This window comes from Filicampus tigris, chromosome 1 (genome assembly GCF_054856515.1).
Source record: "Filicampus tigris isolate MCC_2025a chromosome 1, RoL_Ftig_1.0, whole genome shotgun sequence".
Classification (NCBI taxonomy): domain Eukaryota; kingdom Metazoa; phylum Chordata; class Actinopteri; order Syngnathiformes; family Syngnathidae; genus Filicampus; species Filicampus tigris.
Genome location: NC_141217.1, coordinates 3,777,572 through 3,797,500, shown reverse-complemented (window position 1 = coordinate 3,797,500; position 19,929 = coordinate 3,777,572). Strand labels below are relative to the sequence as shown.

General features: G+C 43.8%; 3 protein-coding genes across 8 annotated transcripts in view; 2 read left to right on the top strand and 1 right to left on the bottom strand.

Annotated features, from left to right (window-relative positions):
* Positions 1–3,219, top strand: part of fastkd2 (FAST kinase domains 2) — a 10,319-nt gene extending 7,100 nt beyond the window's left edge. For 2 of the 5 annotated variants that reach the window (XM_086048203.1, XM_086048173.1), the window contains exon 11: positions 1–953. This exon is cut by the window's left edge and continues 370 nt beyond it. The gene's annotated coding sequence lies outside the window, so the exon portion shown is untranslated. Of the gene's footprint in view, positions 954–2,189 lie in introns of those variants that run through there. The other 3 variants (XM_086048189.1, XM_086048181.1, XM_086048194.1) reach the window with 2 other exon arrangements.
* LOC147152537 (uncharacterized) overlaps positions 1–5,249 on the bottom strand; it is a 5,822-nt gene extending 573 nt beyond the window's left edge. Inside the window, exons 1-5 of one of the 2 annotated variants that reach the window (XM_086048216.1) lie at positions 5,196–5,249; positions 2,636–2,848; positions 2,143–2,472; positions 1,968–2,071; positions 1–472 (exon numbers count right to left, since the gene is read on the bottom strand). The exon at positions 1–472 is cut by the window's left edge and continues 573 nt beyond it. In XM_086048216.1, the coding sequence (XP_085904342.1) occupies positions 293–472; positions 1,968–2,071; positions 2,143–2,472; positions 2,636–2,717 (696 nt within the window). In that variant the 5' untranslated portion in view covers positions 2,718–2,848; positions 5,196–5,249 and the 3' untranslated portion in view covers positions 1–292. Of the gene's footprint in view, positions 1,708–1,967; positions 2,072–2,142; positions 2,473–2,635; positions 2,849–5,195 lie in introns of both variants that reach the window. The other variant, XM_086048225.1, reaches the window with a different exon arrangement.
* The window catches only part of LOC147152536 (ras-associated and pleckstrin homology domains-containing protein 1-like), a 33,096-nt gene continuing 17,184 nt past the window's right edge, over positions 4,018–19,929 (top strand). Inside the window, 2 exon segments of the mRNA XM_086048162.1 lie at positions 4,018–4,322; positions 15,111–15,185. The gene's annotated coding sequence lies outside the window, so the exon portion shown is untranslated.

Genomic DNA, 19,929 nt, shown 5'->3' with positions numbered 1-19,929 from the left:
ACAGTGGTAAATATGCCCCTGTCCCATCTTTTTTGGAACGTATGGCAGACACAAATTCAAAATGAGTGAATATTAAAAAAAATATTTGCAAGACATTGTCCATCCATCCATCCATCCATCCATCCATCCATCCATTTCCTTTTGTTTATCCAGGATCGGGTCGTGGGTTTATCAGCCTTGGCAGGGAAGCCCAGACTTCTCTTTCCACAGCCACTTCATCCAGCTCTTCCGGAGGAATCCCAAGGCGTTCCCAGGCCAGCTAGGAGACATAGTCTCTCTAGTGTGTCCTGGGTCATCCTGAGGGCCTCTTCCCGATGGGACGTAACACCTCACAAGGGAGGCGTCCTGGAGGCATCCTAATCAGATAGCCGAGCCACCTCATCTGGCTTCTCTCGATGCATAGGAGCTGCAGCTTTACTCTGAGCTCCTCCCAGAGCTTCTCACCCTTTCTCCAAGGGAGAGCCTGGACAACCTGCGGAGGAAATTTATTTAGCTGCTTGTACCTGGATTCGTATTGTTTCTCTCACGATCCACAGCTCGTGACAATAGGTGTGGGTAGGAACGTAGATCAACCAGTAAATCGCCAGCTTAGCCTTTTAGCTCAGCTCCTTCTTCACCACGACAGACCGAGGCATGCGGACTCTGCACTGACCTGCCTGTTGATCTCCTGCTCCATCCTTTCCTCATTCAAGACCCCAAAGGTACTTAAACTCCTCCACTTCAGGCAGGATGTTATCCCCGACCTGGAGAGGGCACTCCATCCTTTTCTGATTGAGGACCATGGTCTCATATGTGGAATGCAAATCATTGTGTTCTGTTTTTATTTCGTTTTATTATGTTTTACACAACATCCCACCTTCATTGGAATTGGGGTTTGTAAGATGTATTCAAACTGAAATAGACCAAAAGCTGAAATAGTTCACTGTCAATTAAAATTGTATGAGACTAACTAATTTCTGCTGCAGTTTCTAGAGTCGATTTTGATGCTTTAATGTACTAAATCCATGCTATAGGCTGATGGCTGTAGCCAACGAAATATTTAATTGCACTACCGTTGCTCAAACAGCATGCGAGGCAACGGCTTTGAAGCAGCCACAATTGCAAAGACCAGGAAACCTGTGGTACAAACAGGAAATTCTGCATGCTGCTTTGTCTAAAACAGTTTTTGGTATACAGTATAACAATTCTTAGATCTTCCTCAGTACTCAAAAAACAAACTATTGCCTCAATTTCAGCAGATACAAAAATCCTCAAGATGAGGTCATTACAGTATTTGAGATTAACTCATTTTTTAAGGATTGTAAAAATGTCATTTAAATGGTGACAAAGGGCATGAGAGCTTCAGAAATTGTGGCCATAGTATTTAAAGAGAACCCCCAAGTGTGGCAATTTTTTTTAACACCACATACTGTTTCAACCACAGAGGGTCTTCCTACTACAAATGTATGAATGAGTGTAAGACGCAGGATGTTTTTTATTTGTATTATGCAAAACCTCAACTGAAGCTGCTGCAACTCAAAGAAATGGCCAAAATTATAAACCAATCTTGAATAAGGCACAATTATGAAATAGGGCAGTTGTCTTTAGAGCACATCAAAAGTGATGTTGTCCAGTGTTCCAAAAGGCTCTCTCACTCTGACGCTGGCTGGTGACTCTGGGTTTTGTGTTAATGTAGTCATTTTGAAAATGTGCCTGCCTCACATTGGCCTGCGAACATGTAAAAAAGAAGAAAAATGAATAAAACTCCACCCAAGCCTCGGTTAGCAGATACTGTACATATGGGCCAAAAATAATGCGATGTGGCCTTTTCACCTAAAGTTTAACTACAAGAAAATGCATTCGGTCCAGTTTTTACAAATTACTTTTTTCCATTCAGATGCTGTCTCTCAATTTCTGTTCTAGTCCACCCCCAAGATGTTGTAACTTGTTGTAATAAGTTTACATATGCTTATTTAGAAGCATCTTACCCAGTTGACCACCGCGATAATGGTGATGATGATGCTGTAAATGCAGAGAATTCCAACCACAGTGATCCAAATCCAGAGGTGTCCATTGCCTCTGCATTTGTGACCTAAGAGAACAGTTTGAATATGTGTACCGTATTGAATGTGACAAGTTTCTTTTTGAGTGACCTCTGCTTACCCTCGACATGCACCAGTATCCCCACAGCACTCATCTCTGTCTTCCAGGGAGGTGGGAAATTGCGCGTGCCCTCACACCTGTATAGTCCATCGTTTTTGGCCATCTCTCCAGTAAGGACAAAGCTGACTGATGTGTTGACCTCACGTAGCATCAAATCAGTGCTGGGCTTTGGTTCACAGTCCAACATGTTTTCGGTGTAGCTGCACTTTTGGGTGTGAATCTCTCGTTCATCTTTCTGAAGCACAAATGTCAGCTCGTCGCCGGCCAGCATCGGACACGGGACAACGACTGTAGCGGGGTCGTGTGTACATACGGCTTGTAGTTCATCTGCTGAGGAAAATGTTATGAGTCTGAATTTTTCAACCTCACACATTGCATGAGATAGACTGGTGTATCTATGTGTCATGAGTCAACGCTCACAATTCACTCTACTGTATTACAGAGTAATTCCAGTATGAATATTTGTTACAGTGAGACCCAGTACGATACTTACATTTGCAGGGACACTTGCTTGGTGTTGCGTTGGCCAGAGTGAACCTGTACCCCAAGATCATCAGAATCACCCAGGCAATCATTTAAAACTCAAACAGTGGAGATAATTTGCCTTGGATCGTTCCCTCAACTAACAGTGGCAGTTTGTCTTCAAGACATCCTGTGACTGCAAACGCCTCCTTCAGTTTCCTCTCTCTCCTTCAGTGACCTTGACCTACGTCACAAGCACACAGACATGCTGGGTAAACAGCTCTGCAGACACAATTTACGTTTTGGTTTTATAGTGTGACACCTCACTTGAAAACAAGTAATGTAGTGTCTAATTAATCATATATTTCTTGCGCAATGCTATCTATAGTCACCAAAAAAAGGGAAACCAACTTCTTTGAAAGAACGGCATATGTACTTGCAGCTATAAAGAAGAAAGCTGTCAAAACTTTGAAATCATTTGTGCTCCTATTTCAATGTATTTTTTTAATTTCTACTCGTGAGTAATGACAGCTGGAGTGTTTCGGGTTTCTTTGTGTGTGTGAGTGTGTGTGGGTGTGCGTGTGGGTGTGCGTGTGGGCGTGTGTGTGGGTGTGTGTGTGTGTGTTATGTATTCTTTTGTGTATTGTTTACTTGTTGCTTATGTGTCTTGTTGAATGTATATCGCAATATTTGTAAATTTTGATTTGATGAATAAAACAGCTTCACGTACTTCTACAAGTAGTTGTAATTGGTTGCGCCACTAGATGGCAACACAGCATTGTGTTCTGATAAACCTGTTGACGTTTATCTCTGCAGCACACCAGGATCCTGGCCAATTTTGGTCGAAGTTGTAATTTTGAGTGCCATCCATATCCCATACATATTGTCGTCAGTAGACTTTATGCAGTTAATCTAGCGAGAGAAGGGATAATAGGCCTTAAGTGTGGTAGAAAATATTTACTCTTATAGTACAGTATTTGCACGGTCACTAACAAGGGGTGGTAGATAATAGGATTGTAGAATGATGAGGATTATAGTATTTTGAAAATGTTTGTCATTCTTAACTGAAATGGCTAAGGTGAGCCAGGGGTTGGCGGTGCCAAGTGGCGAACCAACTAGTACTCAAATCGCTTGGCCCCCTTTTGTCTTGTGGCGCCAGTGGCTTTAAAAGGAGCACACGCAGTGTTTTACTGTGGGGTTCACCATTCCGAGCCTCTTATTAGCCCACTCCAACTAAGGATGCCGTCAAAAAAAGTCTAACGTTGAAGTTGAACGCATAAAACCACACGTCGCGTTTTACATGCGTGAAGGTTTGTTGCGCAGATAACAGAGCATTTGATTCCGTTACCGACAGAAGCAACAGCGAAATAGACTAGTATCCATACACCGACGCGACAATTGGATAGGACACTTTAATGTCCGATTCTGCGTAGGTCGTGAAGGCAACGTGGGCACTGGGCTGGACAGGAAACGACGGAGGCGCGCGGCGTGTCCCCTACGCGATCGGGGAGAAGAATGGCTAGCGGTCTGGGATACATGAGACGGGATTGAGTGTGAAAACATGAGGACGACGGATACTTTGAAGTAGTTTGCATACATTTCCAACACGGATCACCACCCGAGAAGTGTGACGCATCTTTCCCACACGACTGTTCTGTTCAGCCCAAGGGAAGGAGACAATTAGAGGAGAGGACCCTCTTTGTGAGTCCCGTTTCACTGTGAGTAGTTTTTTTTTAATTCCCTTCCCGGACGTGTGTGTGTTCTAATCTCTTTTTTTTAACTTTACTTGTGGCGTTCGGGAACGCCCTTTTATAGGTAAGACCCATTCTTTAATTCATCCATGTATTTATCGCTATGCCGCACGCCGTTGACAGTGTAAAGAGAAGCAATAGCGGCAATAGACTGCCGCATTTCCTCAAACGCTATTGTGATTCCAAAAGGAGCATCTGTAAGTCGTCTGGCCCTAAGATAGGGATGTGTGGACTGGATGTGGGAGCCCCCCCATTGCGGCCATTGAATGCCTCCTTTATTGGGGAGAAGGGGTGTGCGTGGTGTTTGGGCCGCCTGTGAAAAGGCGGACTTGGGTGACAAATGGATAAGGCAGCGATCGTATGCGTTCTTTATTAAAGCGCTTAATGGACTTGTGGCGGCGGAATAGGATGTTTCGTTGCCCAGTTTTCGCGCTGCAAGCGTAGCAATCTCCAGTCTCCACCCTGGCGAATGAGACAGGGGAGGCCAGCAGCTTCGATCTGCTCATGGCCGATGGTGTTGTCGCGCGTACGGCCTCATGAAAATGACCATTTTAATTTTGACGGGTCAAATGTAACGTATTGGAAATCATTTTTTGGAGCGTATCACTATAAGATACCAACGCTTGTTTAATGCCCTTTGTTTGGTGACGTCACTGCCTGGGATTGGGTATCTTGACCGGCGGCTATGTTCACATTAGTTAGCATCCATTCAAAGCTAACAAGCCGACAAAACTGCTGTCAACTGTCAGCCAGACTGGTGGTAAAAGCTTCGAACACGTATTTGTTTCAACTGTCTGAAATGACACACCACACACCACCACCTCACGCACGCGCACGCACGCACACTACGCCGGGTTGAAAGGTTATTCGCAGGGACCGGAATGTCATGCCAGCGTCTGGCCGGCTCCCAAGACTGCAAACGTGTGTCATGTGTACTGCAAAAGCCTTTAGTAAGGTCGTCTCCCAACAAACCCCCTCTGGTGCATGGGAGTTTTACCAAAACAATATGACACTCTGAGAGCCCACTTGCCCCCAAGACTTTTATTCCCAGACAGGGCTGTTTGTGTCCTAAAGCATTCATGATTTGTGTGTTGGCAACAGTGTGCCCCATTTGCTTATGCAGTTAATGGGTTGTTCGTGTTCTGGTTGCATCCCTGTAGTGAGATGCCTTTCAGTTTTTATCTACTTATCGGTAATCTTTTGCAGGATTCCGATTTCACTTAACATAGAAGATCCTGAAAGTATAACTTATTTTTATCGCATTGTTTTTTATATGCATTTGGACATATGGCTTTGTGTCATGTGTTGAAATATTTGGGCAGCTTGATTGGCATTGCCAAATATGCCGCACATACAGGTAATCTAAATAGCAGCTATACACATGTGCGATATGTAACAAGATTGTGCAAAACATTTTGTCAGCAGACTTAAATGCCCCAAGGCGCAACGTTTGGGCTCTTGCTGTACAGCTCAGCCATAAAAAGCGCAGACACGGATTAGATTTCCAGCCAAAGAGGTAAAATATGTTGGAAGGGAGTTAGTCATTTCACGGCTTCTGTTTAAAAGCACATGAATGCTTTGTCATCGTTTTTTTCCGTCTCCATGATGTTGAGAAGAGAAGATAGACATGTCCAAGTAAGAGAAACATGTTTTTCACATTCTCAGTTACTTCTCTGAAAGGCTATGCTGCCCTCTTTCTTTGCCTGTTTTTTGGGGGGGCAAGAGGCACATAGTTAATTAAATAAAAATAACAGCAGTGAAATTCATTTTAGGCTTGAGCAATGATGCTGTAAGACTCTAGAACCCCTTATGCGTTTCCCTGCTCCAACACACCTGATTCAAATGATCAGCTCTTCAACAAGCTTTGCACAAGCCTGTTCCGATCCCTAATTTGCATCAGGTGTGTTGGTGCTAGGGAAACATCTCAAACAGGTTGGATAGGGGCTTCTGTGGGCTGGACTTGGAGACCACTGCTCTAGAATATTATGTGTGTTGTTGCTCGCGTCTCTCGTGTGCTTGTCTGTGTATCACTGCTTCAGCTCTCTCGCATGAGGTCTGTGCGTGTCTTCCTCCCACCCATCCAAGCAAACAGCAACCCACCTGTATCCTTGGGCAGAAAATTCCCCACTCAAAAGACAAGGCAGCGGGTGGCAGCAGTGTACATTTCCTCCGGTTTGGTTACAACCGGAGGATGCGGCTTCAAACATCGACTTCAGTGCACTCTGATGGTGTGCCAGAGGCTCAAGTGTAACCTGATCCAGCCCCACAAACAGAAGGAAATTTGGGATGGAGAGTATCATCAGCTGCAGCAAAACTCGGCTCCTTGCTGTGGATGTGTTTCGGCAAAAGGAGAGCTAACGCATACAGTATGTTGCCTAGGTGTGTCCCTTCTCTTGACGCATGCACATGGTCACCAACGTGTATAGGCCCTTGTTCTTTTAACATTTGGCTGACATTTGACAGCAACGGTTTGTTGCATTTGGAAATGGAGGCAATGGATAGTTGGCTTGACTCCAGCCTAAAATCTCTCCCCCTTCAGAAATGGTTGCTCTTCCTGTTGGCCTTTTCATGCACAGCTCAAAACAAATATCCGCGCACCCAATGGCACTAAATCACTTGCGGTGCGTAAACAAACCTTTTGATAACTTTCATTAACCTATTTGGCCACACTCCTTAGCCAGGGTACACGTGACAATCGGGCAAATCTGACCATTTCTTTCCTACTCATACAATTTATGCTACTGGTCCAGTTCTGGTCCTAATGGAGTTGGGGTAGCTTAAAATTGAATCACAATTCACAAATAACATATCAAACTGGCACTTTACTGGAAGTAAGCACAAATATAATTGCACAGATAGCAGTTAAATCAGTGAACAGCCTACAGGTACCAAAATTAGGTAACGGTACTTGACAGTTATCCTTCCTTTGGCTCACCTTAGTTTTTTTCCCCTGTATTATAAGTCATTTCATTTAGGCACACCCGCGTTTAGTGTGATTATGTTAAACTGGTCTGTAAATATCTTATTTGATGTTAAGTCAATTTGCTTTAATTGTCTCCCTGAGTTAGCACCTTTTTTTTTTTTTACTCTTCTCTCATGTAAGAGAATAATGACACTTTTGAATGAAGGGTAGAACTTGTAGGTTATGTCCAATCACAACAATGACAGTTATTGAAGAACAAAATACAAAATGTAATACTTTGCTGTGGTCTTCTGTTCGGACTGAAAAATGTAATCCAAACGTCTACCACCAGTAGAGTCTACCAACAGTCATCCTTGCACAGTTGATCCTCTCACAAGCAAGATTTCACAGATTTCACAAAGCAAGATGAAATCAGAAGTGAAGTCCGCAGGCCTGGCTCTCCATCTTGTATGCTGGGTGGGTGTGTATGCACCACACACTCACAAGCTCCTCCACAAGGCTCAACAACAAAAGTGATACAGTGTGTACAACAGAGCATACGAGAAATACACGAAGTTGTCAATATAAATCAAATGAGTTACAATGTTCGCGTTTAGCTGGCATCAAGATGTGTAAACATTACAAACGGAACTCATATAAAACCTTGTCAGGCGGTGCATTTACTACCTGGACATTGGGTTCGTACTTAGAGTTAAGATCTTAAGCCCGAGTCCGAGCCGAGTCGGGTCAGGCCTAAAATGTCAATCATTCTCTCGCTGACTTTTCTTTTTAATAAATATATGTTTATAAAAATGTATACTAAAACGGCGTGTGGATACTAAACTAAGGAATACTTGTTATAAAATAAATAATTTGGATAAAACAGAGAAGGCGCTGTAAGGTAATTTCTATTTAACTACTAAACAGGAGCCAAGTCCGCATCTATTTTGACCTGGTATCCCCGATATGGAGCAGCAAGAAGTTAAGGATAAACTAAAGACGGGGGAACTGAAAAGGCAAACACGCACCGGTAAGAGTGAGGTGTGGAAAAGCTTCAAATTGATTGTTGAAAATGCTACAGAAACTTGCGTTGGCTTCGCAGAATGTGGCGCTTTGCTCTCATACGTTCATAAAAAAATCTGTCAATGATGGAAAATTGTCGGTTAATGTAACCTCTGCAGACATAGAAATGATGTAAATATTTATACAGTCTTGTTTAACTTAGATTTCGTTACAAAAGACAGGCTTTAATTTGATCGTAAATCACCTCTCCTCCTCCCAAGTCCTCACAAATAAAATATGGAATTTCGGGTTTGCTTCGGACTCGGGCCTGCAAATCAAGTTAGTTTTTATTTAATTGGTCGGGTTCGGGCTGGGTCGGGCTTTAATACCCGCGGGCCTGGGTCGGTCGGGTCAGGCTGGATTTTTTTAGGCCCGATCTTACGTCTAACTAAGTACAAACTTCGTACTTATCCGACCTAATCCACCTTTTTATAGCACGACTATCAGAGTCAATATTATCAAAAATGCTATTTAACAGAATGCAATTGTGCTAACTACATCATCTCGAGCAGATCTAAGCCAATATATGCTCAGTAATGAGAGAAACATTTTTAAAATTTAAAATACATCATGATCACCTGATATGCTGATTATTAAACATGTTAATTGTGTGCAGATCGCTACAGGTGTGTTTTTCTAGTTAAAGTTAGCATGCTTTGACCAACATCAGACATAAAAATACTGATGACATTGTGGTCGAGTGGGATGGCCTTCTGAGGCTAATTTGATATCATACTGGTTAAAAAAACAATCCCATTGGTAATACTATATAGTTTTAAGATCCGATAGCATTACAGAATCCGATTGTGATGCCCTAGTTAAATTACAGTAGATTGACATGGCTGCACATAAAGGCTTCAATCTGATTGGACCAAAAAAGAGAAATGCTACAAAATAAAGAGACTATACTGTTGGGAAGAAAGAAATGCAATTTAATGGAACAAAAGCTTGTGAATGTACAAACCTCAATTCCAGTGAAGTTGGAATCTTAAGTAAACCGTAAAAGTAAAAACAGAATCCACAAAGACCAGATTAAAATGATGATATCTGATTAAAATGATCAGGATCATTATCAGGCTTCTGCAACGCTTTCTGATGAGCTGATCATTTGAATCAGGTGTGTTGGAGGAGGGAAACATCACATCCATAGGTATGAATGTGAGTGTGAATGATTGTCTATGTGTGCTGTGTGATTACAGTATCTGGCGACGAGTTCAGGGTTTACCCCACCTATTGCCCAATGAGAATTGGGATATGCTCCAGCACACTGTGACCCTTGAGAAGTTAAATCAAATAAAATGTGTTCATATAGCAGTTGCGCTTCTGCATGAACGCTATGTCACTCCAAGGCCGTGTGGCAAAGGTTGTGAATTTCTTAAAAAGAAATCCCATGAAATGATCACACCTTTTTTAATGACTGACATTTAATTAAATGTGACATTTTAACTATTTAACTTGAGTATTTTATTGGATTTTGTATTTGTTCATTTATTGTTACCATTGGTACATGTGAACCCCGTGTAACTTTCCCTAGAATATTAGTTCTTCAGGTCAATGATACCTTGACGGCCCCAACCTTAACCTTGTCAAACACAGAGCTAAGAAAGAACAGAACTTCTAACCTCACTAATCCTCCTCTGATTGAATGGACAAACATAGATACTCCAAAATCTTGGCCAAAGTCTTCCCGAATGGCGCATAGGAGGAATAACGTGAAATGTACTACTCCTATCACCAGCTACACCGGCGATTGGAGCAGACACAAGGAGGGCACACTACCCACATCTCCACCCATTCATGTTCATTGGTGGCAGCCACACTCGAGCAAAGAGGCGGCATTGACCTACAATCAGCTCCTGCTCCTTTCCCAAGGAAAAAAGGAACCAGTCTACACGCAAACAATGAAGAAATGAGTTGTATTAGCCTGAGAATTCCTCAAAAGCTTTGTTCGGAGACCCAAAACACAGTTTACATGTAGACGACGGGCAACAAAACTATCCATATTTGAACCCAGATCTCCTGGTCGCGAGGAAGACATACCTGTACTGCCACACTAAACGAAGCGCTTTTAAACATACAAAGCGTTTGTGTGGACATGACCTTATAGTTTGTAGTCTCAGCAACACAATGAGTAAGACCAAAGCCTCCATACCACTCCTATTTTGACCTATTTTTTCTTTTTGTTTACTTCAGCGGTTATTATAGTACGTCCTTAATTGTCCCCTGTGTGAGAGTCATCTTTCACCACTCCATTTAAGCAGCTTAATAAGTTATTTATCTTTATGAACGTGACAATAGCAGGTGTCTCTTTTCTTACTGCGGGGCTGCTGCCCTTTCAAACAACCCCCCTTCCCCCTCCCCTCTACAATAATATCTGAGGTCAGTCAGACATTCAACTCAATGATGCATGTGACAGGAAGTACTGCTCTGGTCGTTGTACTGTCACACAGCTGAGAGATTTTTGTGACTGCCATAAAGTCAAGAAACCAAAGGGACCCCGACATCCAAGTTGGGGAGTGGGGGGCCGGTTGCAGTTTTCGGGAGCATTCCATCAACTGCATCATATTTCACCGATGACTAGGCAAAGGTGATTCATTTGGGCCGTTTCTTAATCCTGCCCACATGGTCGTGCCATAGGTACCACAACAAACACACAACGGGTTTGTGTGTATGCTTGCGTGTGAGAGCTACTGGATAGCGGCTCTATGATGTGGAGAGCTGATGGAGTGCTTGAGGCTTATTGGGCTACTTCAGAGGAGGGGAGCAAAGACATGGTACAAGCTGACTGCTGCTGATGTATCACATAAGTAGATATGGGAGGAGGATTTATTTCTTCATCATCCGATTGCCTTAATTAAATGGCCTGTGCTGCGCAGCCAGAGGAATAAACACCGCTGGTGTGATCAACCAGCTCTCATTTATGTGGTTATGTCAGTCAACAATGTTTGCTTAGTGACTTTCCCAAGTGCAGGGGTGCCCAAGTCTGGTCCTCGAAAGCCCCTCTGCAACCTATTTTAGATGTCTCGCTCCTCCAGCACACCTGATTCAAATGAGAGATCGTTAACAGGCTTGCTGATAAGGTGATCATTTGAATCAGGTGTGTTGGAGCAGGGAAACATATAAAACAGGCTAGATAGGGGCTCCCGAGGACCAGATTTGGAAACCCCTGCCCAAGTGGATGAAAAGTGGAAGTACAGTATGTCAAGCTACATACGCACGGTATAGCTCGCCTTTTGGGATTTCGGTGCATCGTTTGCAAATTTGTTGTTTTGCAAAATGCCTGCCATTGTTTGCTGCATGCAGTCACTTTATTTATTATTTCCTGTTAAAAAGGGTCGGATAGTATCATAACGTCGCTGTCATGTGAAAAACACTTATCTCCATTTTTAAAAAAAAATTTCTTATATTTACACGACTCATGTTTCCGCGTTACAGACATCGCATTACAAATTTAAAAAGTTTCCAAAATTGGAGATAAGTGTTTTTCGCATGACAGCGACGATAAGTATCATTCTTGTCTCTACTTCTTTTCAAAATTTGCTTGTTTTATGTCTAGATATGGAAAAAACTGTAATACACATTTTCTGTTCATAGCTGCTTGCCCTCCGGACGAAACACGGTTCTAGCCAGACTACTGTGAAAAGTCTACTATACACCTGAGCACTTATTTTGGGTCTTTCCCGACTCTGCAATTAGCATGCTTAGCGACTCCTCGTTCGCCTCCTTGGTGAAAACGCTACTTTTTAGTTGGGTAGTTTATTTGTCACCACGCAGGAAAGGCTCAGCATCACGCAGCTCGTTACTGCTGCTGCGCACAGACTTACATAAGATATAAATAAAGTCGATGCTGCTGCGGAGAGAGCAAGATAGCTTAGCGGCTAGCACTGCCAAGCAGCCGCAAAAGACATTGACTTTCAGGAGTATGGGTGACAGCGGGAGCGTGATGTGGTTGCAACACTTTTTTTTTTTCTTTTTACGCCAGTGCCACTTGGGCGCTGATTAGTGTGACCGGTCCATAGTAGTATGCCGCTGATTGATGAGCGTGGGGGATAAGAGCCCTTTGGAAAAAACACAGGTTTGACGATCTTGAAATCGCGTTGTCCGGGATCGCAATTTCGCTGCCAAAACGATAAATCGATCAACCTTAATGTCATTTTCAGTTGACAGCAAGTGGCAAAATGGCCACCGCCTAAAGATGGCTAAAAACTTCCCCTTTAAGAGTTGAAGAATCTGTGTTTTGCTTTCTGTGGTTTGGGGTATATTGGAATAATCCAGCTGTTCAAAGGAAATAAACTGAATAGATTTTCTTAATTAAGATTCACAGAGTTTGATGTACAATGGAATGTTTTGCCATCAAATATGCACTGAAGCCTACTTTACCACATCAGATCTCTTGCCTGCAATAAGCCGAGCTAAAGGTTTGAGAGAGAGAGCATTGTTATGATGGCGGGTGCCAGAGGATGCGCGTGGCAGCCTGCCCTCAATGCATCTGGAAGATAGGGGGTGAAAAGCGTAAATCAATTTAGGACTTGATGGAGGCAAGCAGGCCCACTGGTCCTCAGTCTTTTTTACACCAGGGTTCATTTAGGACGCTGCAGGACTCTGGGTGTAAAAGCCATGACCTGAAGAATAAGCAGCTGCATCAGACTGACACATTTTGGTGCAAAAAAAAAAAGTCCTTGACAATCACTCAAAACTATGGGCGTAATCCAAGCAAATATCCGCGTGTGGATGTCATTGACTAATACTCTGGCAGCAAACTTGTGAACTGAGTCAAGGGATATTTGAGATAGTCCAGTTTACTCTGTCACTCCTTTATGAGGATGATGCAAAGATTATTGAAGTTTGTGCGAGATTGGTGTTTCACCAGCTGGTCAAAACGCAGGCCAAAGCAAGAGGCATTGTATCACATGACTTTGTATGTGCATGTGTATATTATTCATAAACCCCACTGGCAGCAAGCCAGCCAATGGGACGCTCCATCGGACCCCACGGGCCATCGTGGGAACATTCCTGACGCAGCATTATTCCATAATTCTCACCATGTGTGTTCTCTCCCTCGCAGAGCACTCTCTGCACGAAGCATGGAGAATCCCGCTGAGGAAGGGAGATCAGCCCCTCGTAATGGCAACCAGACGTGACCTCCTTTACAAATGGAACTCGCCTCGTGATGTGCGCTACAGGCAGTTTGGCTGTTGTGTTGTTTGTATGAACAATTGGCATAGAAGTCCAACCGTATTGTTGACCAGCGGTAATGTGAGATTATTTGTTCTCCACAACTGCACTCCAACCAGTTTTGACGTGTTAAATGTTGTGCAGGCAGTTGGCCGACAGAGAGCCAAGACTTGTTTGCGTTGTCGTCCGTACTAAAAGCAATGCGCTGATCAATACTAATGCACCTTCTCAACCCAGTTCACAACCATCCGTCAGCCCACTGTCCAAAATGGTCATGATCAGGGAAACCGCGGTATTGCTTTATGCCGATGCTCACTCCTCCTCAGAGGAAGTTCTTCTCAGTGTATACGCGCCGCTGTGGTCATTTACCGTGCTTTCCGACAACAGTCCTGTCTTTCTCTTTTCCTATGACATCATCATCCCCTATGCCGGGCCGCCGTCCTTCCCTCTATCGGACTTCCTGCCCTAACAGGAAATGAGCTACGTCCGAGGAGTGCGGCTTATGCTTGTGAAGTGTGGGCGGACAAGGACACACCTGTACTCACGACTACAGTGTTTCGCCTTGTTCTGTTGTTGAAGTGGGGCCCTCATGGCTGTATGCAGGGCACTTTTCAGGGTGGCCGTATGTTGTTGTTTTTATTTACCCCCTCACGAGGGGGCCCTCTTGCTCTGAAAAGCCTCGCATGCGCACGTTAGGTTGCTTCTGGCTCGAAGCGCCAGATGTTTTTGTACATGGGACTATACCTGAATGTTTTAGCGCAAAGCAGACATGAACACTAAAGACACATCAAAGTTCACATTTATTTGAGTCTTTCAAAACGTTTTTTTTTCTGCTTCTCAGTTCCCTTTCATGACATGGTCTCTTTGTGTTGTGCCTGCATGTGAGCAGCTGCCCGTTGACCCTGGCGCTGTTGTGGCTTCAGCAACTGCGTTTCCCTGCAGCTGCACTGGTCCATGTGTCATTCATTGCCACACCTGCTTGCTTCCCCCACGCTGATGGAGTGTTATTAAACGTTGACTGGGCACAGTTTGCACCAGGCAGCTGGAAGGAGGAGGGGCGTGAGCTAGAGTATTGGTGACGTGTGTGCTAACAAACGCGCACGCAAACTTTGTGCCTGGTGTGTGTTTGCTCTGGAAATATGCGGTCACAGTGTTTCTTGTTGTGCAAGGAGACGGGCTGCATGCTGTGGGGTGAATAACAGTTGTTGCACAGAAAAACCGAGGAACAGCTGAGGCCACTGGGAACTGCTTCCTGATACTTCTCAGCAGCTGACTTCTCCCCCTTCTCAGTCACCTAAAATTGCGTTTGCGGCTGAATGAAAGGCAGACACTCGGAGACAACTGGGTTTAAATGAACATTGTCGGGTTGTGTTCTGTGAGAGGCGTCGCACTGAACTGAACGTATAAGTATAATGTATGACAATTCCTGCTTCGTTCAGCTTGTGTGTGTGTCTGTTTCTTCTGCAGTTAATCTGCTGCATTCTTGTAACAGAAGGATTCAGTCTGCTCTCCTCCGGCTGCCAGCTTACTCTGTTCCTCTGCTGCAGTCGATCCTTTTTTAAGTTTTGGAATTTCCACGACTGATGTCTTTGCTTGTCCTTTTGTCTCTTTTTCAGCGGCCCCGTCAGAGTGGAGTGGTGGTTTCGGCTGACCTGTAACCTCAGTTGGAAGAGGGCCAAGCCACTTCAGAGGTAAGAGTTCCTGTACACTGGGTTAACTAATGGCAGCTTGATGGCGGCAATAAATTCTACAGAGCAGATCTGTCAGTCAGCTCATTTAGAACTAATGCACAAGTTGCTGTGATCTAAAACTGTCACAGAAGTTTCATCGAAGCTGGAATCTTCACTTACAGCGGATATTTATTATTGCATATTCCAGCACGGGCGCATGTGCTTGTTGTCGGCAGTCAAAGGGTCTTGTAAATAAACCGAATGAAAGAAGAGCCAAGCCTCAATAGATAATTCCATTTTAAAGTGAAACCACGTGAGCGCCAACTGTGAGGGATTTTGACGCAAGAGGCGGCGCTGCGCTGGTTTGCAAGCTTTTATCCTCTGCTGACTGCAGTGACAGTGCGCGATGAGCAGCATATCAACGTTTGCACCTTGTTCTTCTTGCCCCGTCACATGTTTGCTTTCAGAGGGACAACCATGTTTTGAGGGATGAATTTGGGGTCAGTCGATGCGCTTCCCTGGAATTGAGAAGCAGAAGCCCCTTTTATCACCTAAAAAGTCTCCTTACCAGCTTTTTTGTGGGGATGTGATGTAGCCCTTAGATCAGGGGTGGCCAAGTCCGGTCCTCAAGAGCCACAATCCAGCCTGTTTTAGGTTTATCCCAATGGCAACACACCTGATTCAAATCATCAGCTCATCAGCAAGATTAGCAAAATCCTGATAATGAGCCTGATGATTTGAATCAGGTGTGTTGCCGTAGGGATAAACCTAAAACGGGCTGGATTGTGGCTCTTGAGGACCGGACTTGGCCACCCCTGCCTTAGATGATTACTTCAGTCTAGTCAGAATGTAATGCTGCTCGTTTACAGCCGTGTATGTTTTCAACAGTGATGGAAGTTGCTGGACATCTTGTGGTCTGTGTTCTTTATGGTGTAACATGCTGCAATTTTTGAAGATGATAACCCTCGCAGATTGTGACAGGACAAGCAGATAACCCACGTTTGCGTCTGTTTATTGCGACAAGCAAACAGACACTGTTGTATTGAATTCTGCCTTTCAGCACGAGCCACTCACTGGCTAGCTGCAGGGCTTCAGAAACGAGCCACAAGGAAAATGGCGTGATGGTGATTGTAGCACACCAGAGTGCACCTCTCTCTGCCTGTAGGTAGCATCCAGCAAACAGCAGCAGGAATGCTTTGATGCACAGGCTCTGCATCCGTTTATGTGGTTTGCTGAGCTCAAGGAGGAATGTCTTGCCAATGCAGCAAGTGTGTTACGTTGTCAACATTCTCAAACAAGTAGCAGACATAACGCTCCTTCTCTAGTTGGCGAAGCACTGAAAGCTTATAGCTTCTGCTACTGATGCCATTTTTACTTTCTAGCTCATGCACATAATAGGAGAGAATTAGCTTAGTTCTTCTCTAAATTCGGTTAGTATGGAGCGGAATCGCTTGAACATTGCTTTTACAGTGATTGTGTTTAACTGTTTAATTCACTTAGTTTTATTTTTTGGGGGTTTTATTTGACCAAAGTGGTGAGAATGCCACCATCATCACCCTGTCAGTGTTGTCTGCGACTGTGCATGTGACACCACTTCCCGGAGCTGTAAACAGGACTCCAACATATACACAGCTGCTATATGGACATGACTAGGGCAGTCACTATCGAATATTGTTGGAATCGATTATCCTATCAACTATTCCGTCGACAAATTGAGTAATCAGAAGGACAAATCTCGATCACAAACAATAACATCCTAGTAGGTACGCTAGATTCCAATTCCAGGTCACTACTGCTCCCAAACTTGGATGAAAATGGGTGGATTGTATAAGGCAGGGCTGCCAGTGTAAAAACTGTGCCAAACATATCACTGCTGTGGTGACCCCTGACAGAACGTCATTGGCTGCAGTATCAACTTTCCACCAATAAAGGCTTGGTTGGTTGATTGATTTATTCAATCAGCTTCAATAAAGGAAAGCATACTTTTCGTCACTTCTGCTTTGTTTTTTTCCGCTCACCATCTTGGGTGTGTAGGATAGCGTTCGATTGTTCATTTGAATTCATGACACGTTTCTCAGTTGTGTTGTGGTTTGTGTTTCTCTACATAATATTTAGGTTTGTTTCTTGTTATGGCTTGGTTTCTTGTCCTGCCCTGCTCGTTAGGTCTTTGTTTCCACCTGTGCTTGTCAACCCAATGCCTTGTGTCTTCCAATCAGTTCTCTCACTCAGCCTCTTGTGTCTTGTCCAGGTGTTCCTCGTCTCGTCAGTTGACTTGTATTTAGTTACGTGGTTTCTTTCGATCTTTGTCGGCTCGTTGTCGCTGTCATGTTATTTTGTTTCTCCTTGTGGTGTTTTGTTTCCTGGTGTTTCTTTAAGTTTTGGATTTTTCTGGACTTTGTTTATGCTGGTTTTTGTCAATAAATATTTTGTTCAGTACGCCCAGCTTCTCCTGCCTCCCTGCATTTGGGTCCTCTACCACGCAACCATGACAGGTTGCTTTGAAATGGTGCACACTTGCTGCATCATGGGGTGTTATAACAATTCCAAGAGAGACTAAGATGCTCCTTTCGGATTCAGAAGCAAATTATGCATTAGGGCCCTAGAGACAGAAGAAATGTCTCAAACACGGCAAGCAAAGGGGCTCCTTTGCAGACCTCCATGGCACTCACTTTGTGAGTGGTAGGCCTGTTTACCCTTAAAATCATTGTGATATAAGAAATTGTTTTATATAGACTACAATAAAAAAGGTCATTAAATATTACTACAACTGCGAGCCACTTATGTTTTGAATTCATTAGAAAGCTAGCTAGTACTTGCTAGGTAGCAGACAAGTCCAACGTTAGCCGAAAGCTAACATCTTGAGGCAAACCCTGATCACTGCTATCCATATAAGTGAATAATAGCGAAATTATGTGCTGCTGAAGTGTAATACTAATGCCCCAGTTGAATAACCATTACGCAGTCCCGTTTATTCATCCGACTTTCACTTTTGCTCTTAGTCACAGGAGCGAGAGGTGCGTTATGCGCACGAGCCAAATGTAGCAGTCAAGTTGACAACACCCGAAAAAGTTAACAAACGTGAAGCTACATCCCCACATTATGTTCAATAATGCGCAGATGGTGCTAAAGAAAATTTTGTTTTTGGTAGAATGAGAAACGCTTACGGCACTTGTGTGGTTACTGTGTGCAATAGAGCATACCATTACCCGTCACTGTCCAACATCAACAACACTCGGCTGTTTACTCACCCGTGCTGCAGCTTCGTCGGATACGATTTTGAAGTTTACACTCTGTATTCATCCGTTTACAAAATAGTTGTAATCCTCTAGTGATTTTTAAGCTTTCATCTGGCAGTGTGTCACAGACTGACAAAGCATGTAGTCAACACCGGGTAGTAAACAATGTCGGGATCTCCACCGAAAATCAGAATTGGACAGCGTGTATGAGTCGATTCGGTTTACACAGAGTAACTTTCTGCCTTTATTGCGGTTGTAGATCAGTTGGCAAGTTGTCCAAATACTTTGACAGTGCCATCATTAAACCAGTTGATGTACACAGCTGTGTGTGCGCGCAGTGCGTGTATAACACCCCCAAAGATGGTCGCGGTAGAAAAAAAGAAATCTCAGCATGCATTGCTCTGAGCTGCGTGCAAGCGACCTGTAGAATCTTTCAAGAAAACAAGCCAATCGAAAAGGCGTAGAATGAAGCTACATCTTATCAAGCCTACGCCTTTATTACCCGACAAAGCGTATTTCAGCGAAGAAAATAATTGGCCACAACACGCCAACATAAAATTAATCTCAGAGTAAAATTTGATTTGTTTGTTTTTACAAAAACAAAAAAAGGGTGCAACTAGACTGTGAAAAGATCATGAGTAGTTTAGATATAGTAGAATGGAAGGTTTTGTAGTGAGGAAATGTCTTGTATGGTTGGTGTACATGGTGCCGGCGAAGCCTCGGTGCAAACATTTTGTCAACCTAGTTTTGTGGTCGCCTTTTTTCCCCAACCCGAGACATGACATGGAAAAGAATGCTCAGAAAGAAACCTTGCAGCTCGCCTCATCATATTTGTTTGATCTGTTGCTTATATTGTTAAGGTATAATTCTCTTTGCTTTCATGTTTAATTTGACAGTAAACTTAAATCAGGAGTGGAAATAAACAGTTTGCAGCCTCATGTTGGAAGAATTGTTAACCATCTGCCAAACTGCTGTTTGTTGTGAAAGGAGGTTAGTTGAGTTCACTGCCAGCATACAGCGCTTGTATCTCAAGTCTGCGTTTGCAAGTCAAAGCAAAAAAAAAAAAATAGGTCAAATGACGTCTCGTATCGCCGAGTCAGTCGCACCTCAAGGCACCACTGTATTACTATGCTTTTGCTGGTAGGACCAAACGGATGGATCATGTGATGTCGCCGCAGTGATGACTGGCAATACTTGCAAGGCTCTGTGTATGCGACGCGTCTGTAGAGCGAGTGTTGTCACCATGGAAACAACTGTCCTCCGCTCACTCTTTGTCTGATATTGGGGAGCTGTTGTTCACTGCATCTGCTGACCAATCTCATTTTTACTCTCACTGTCCATCTGCCGGCCTTGTCTCCACCTTCCTCCCCTCTCTGTGCCCATTGCAACCCTCCTCTCTCTGTGCCCCTCCTCGGTAATTGGGCGTGTAAGTCCAAGCAGTTCACTGTGTCATGCTACGCTTCAATGCACTTGTTTAAAAATACGTGCCTGCGTAAATGTGCGTCTTCTCCTCCCCTTGCACACTGTCA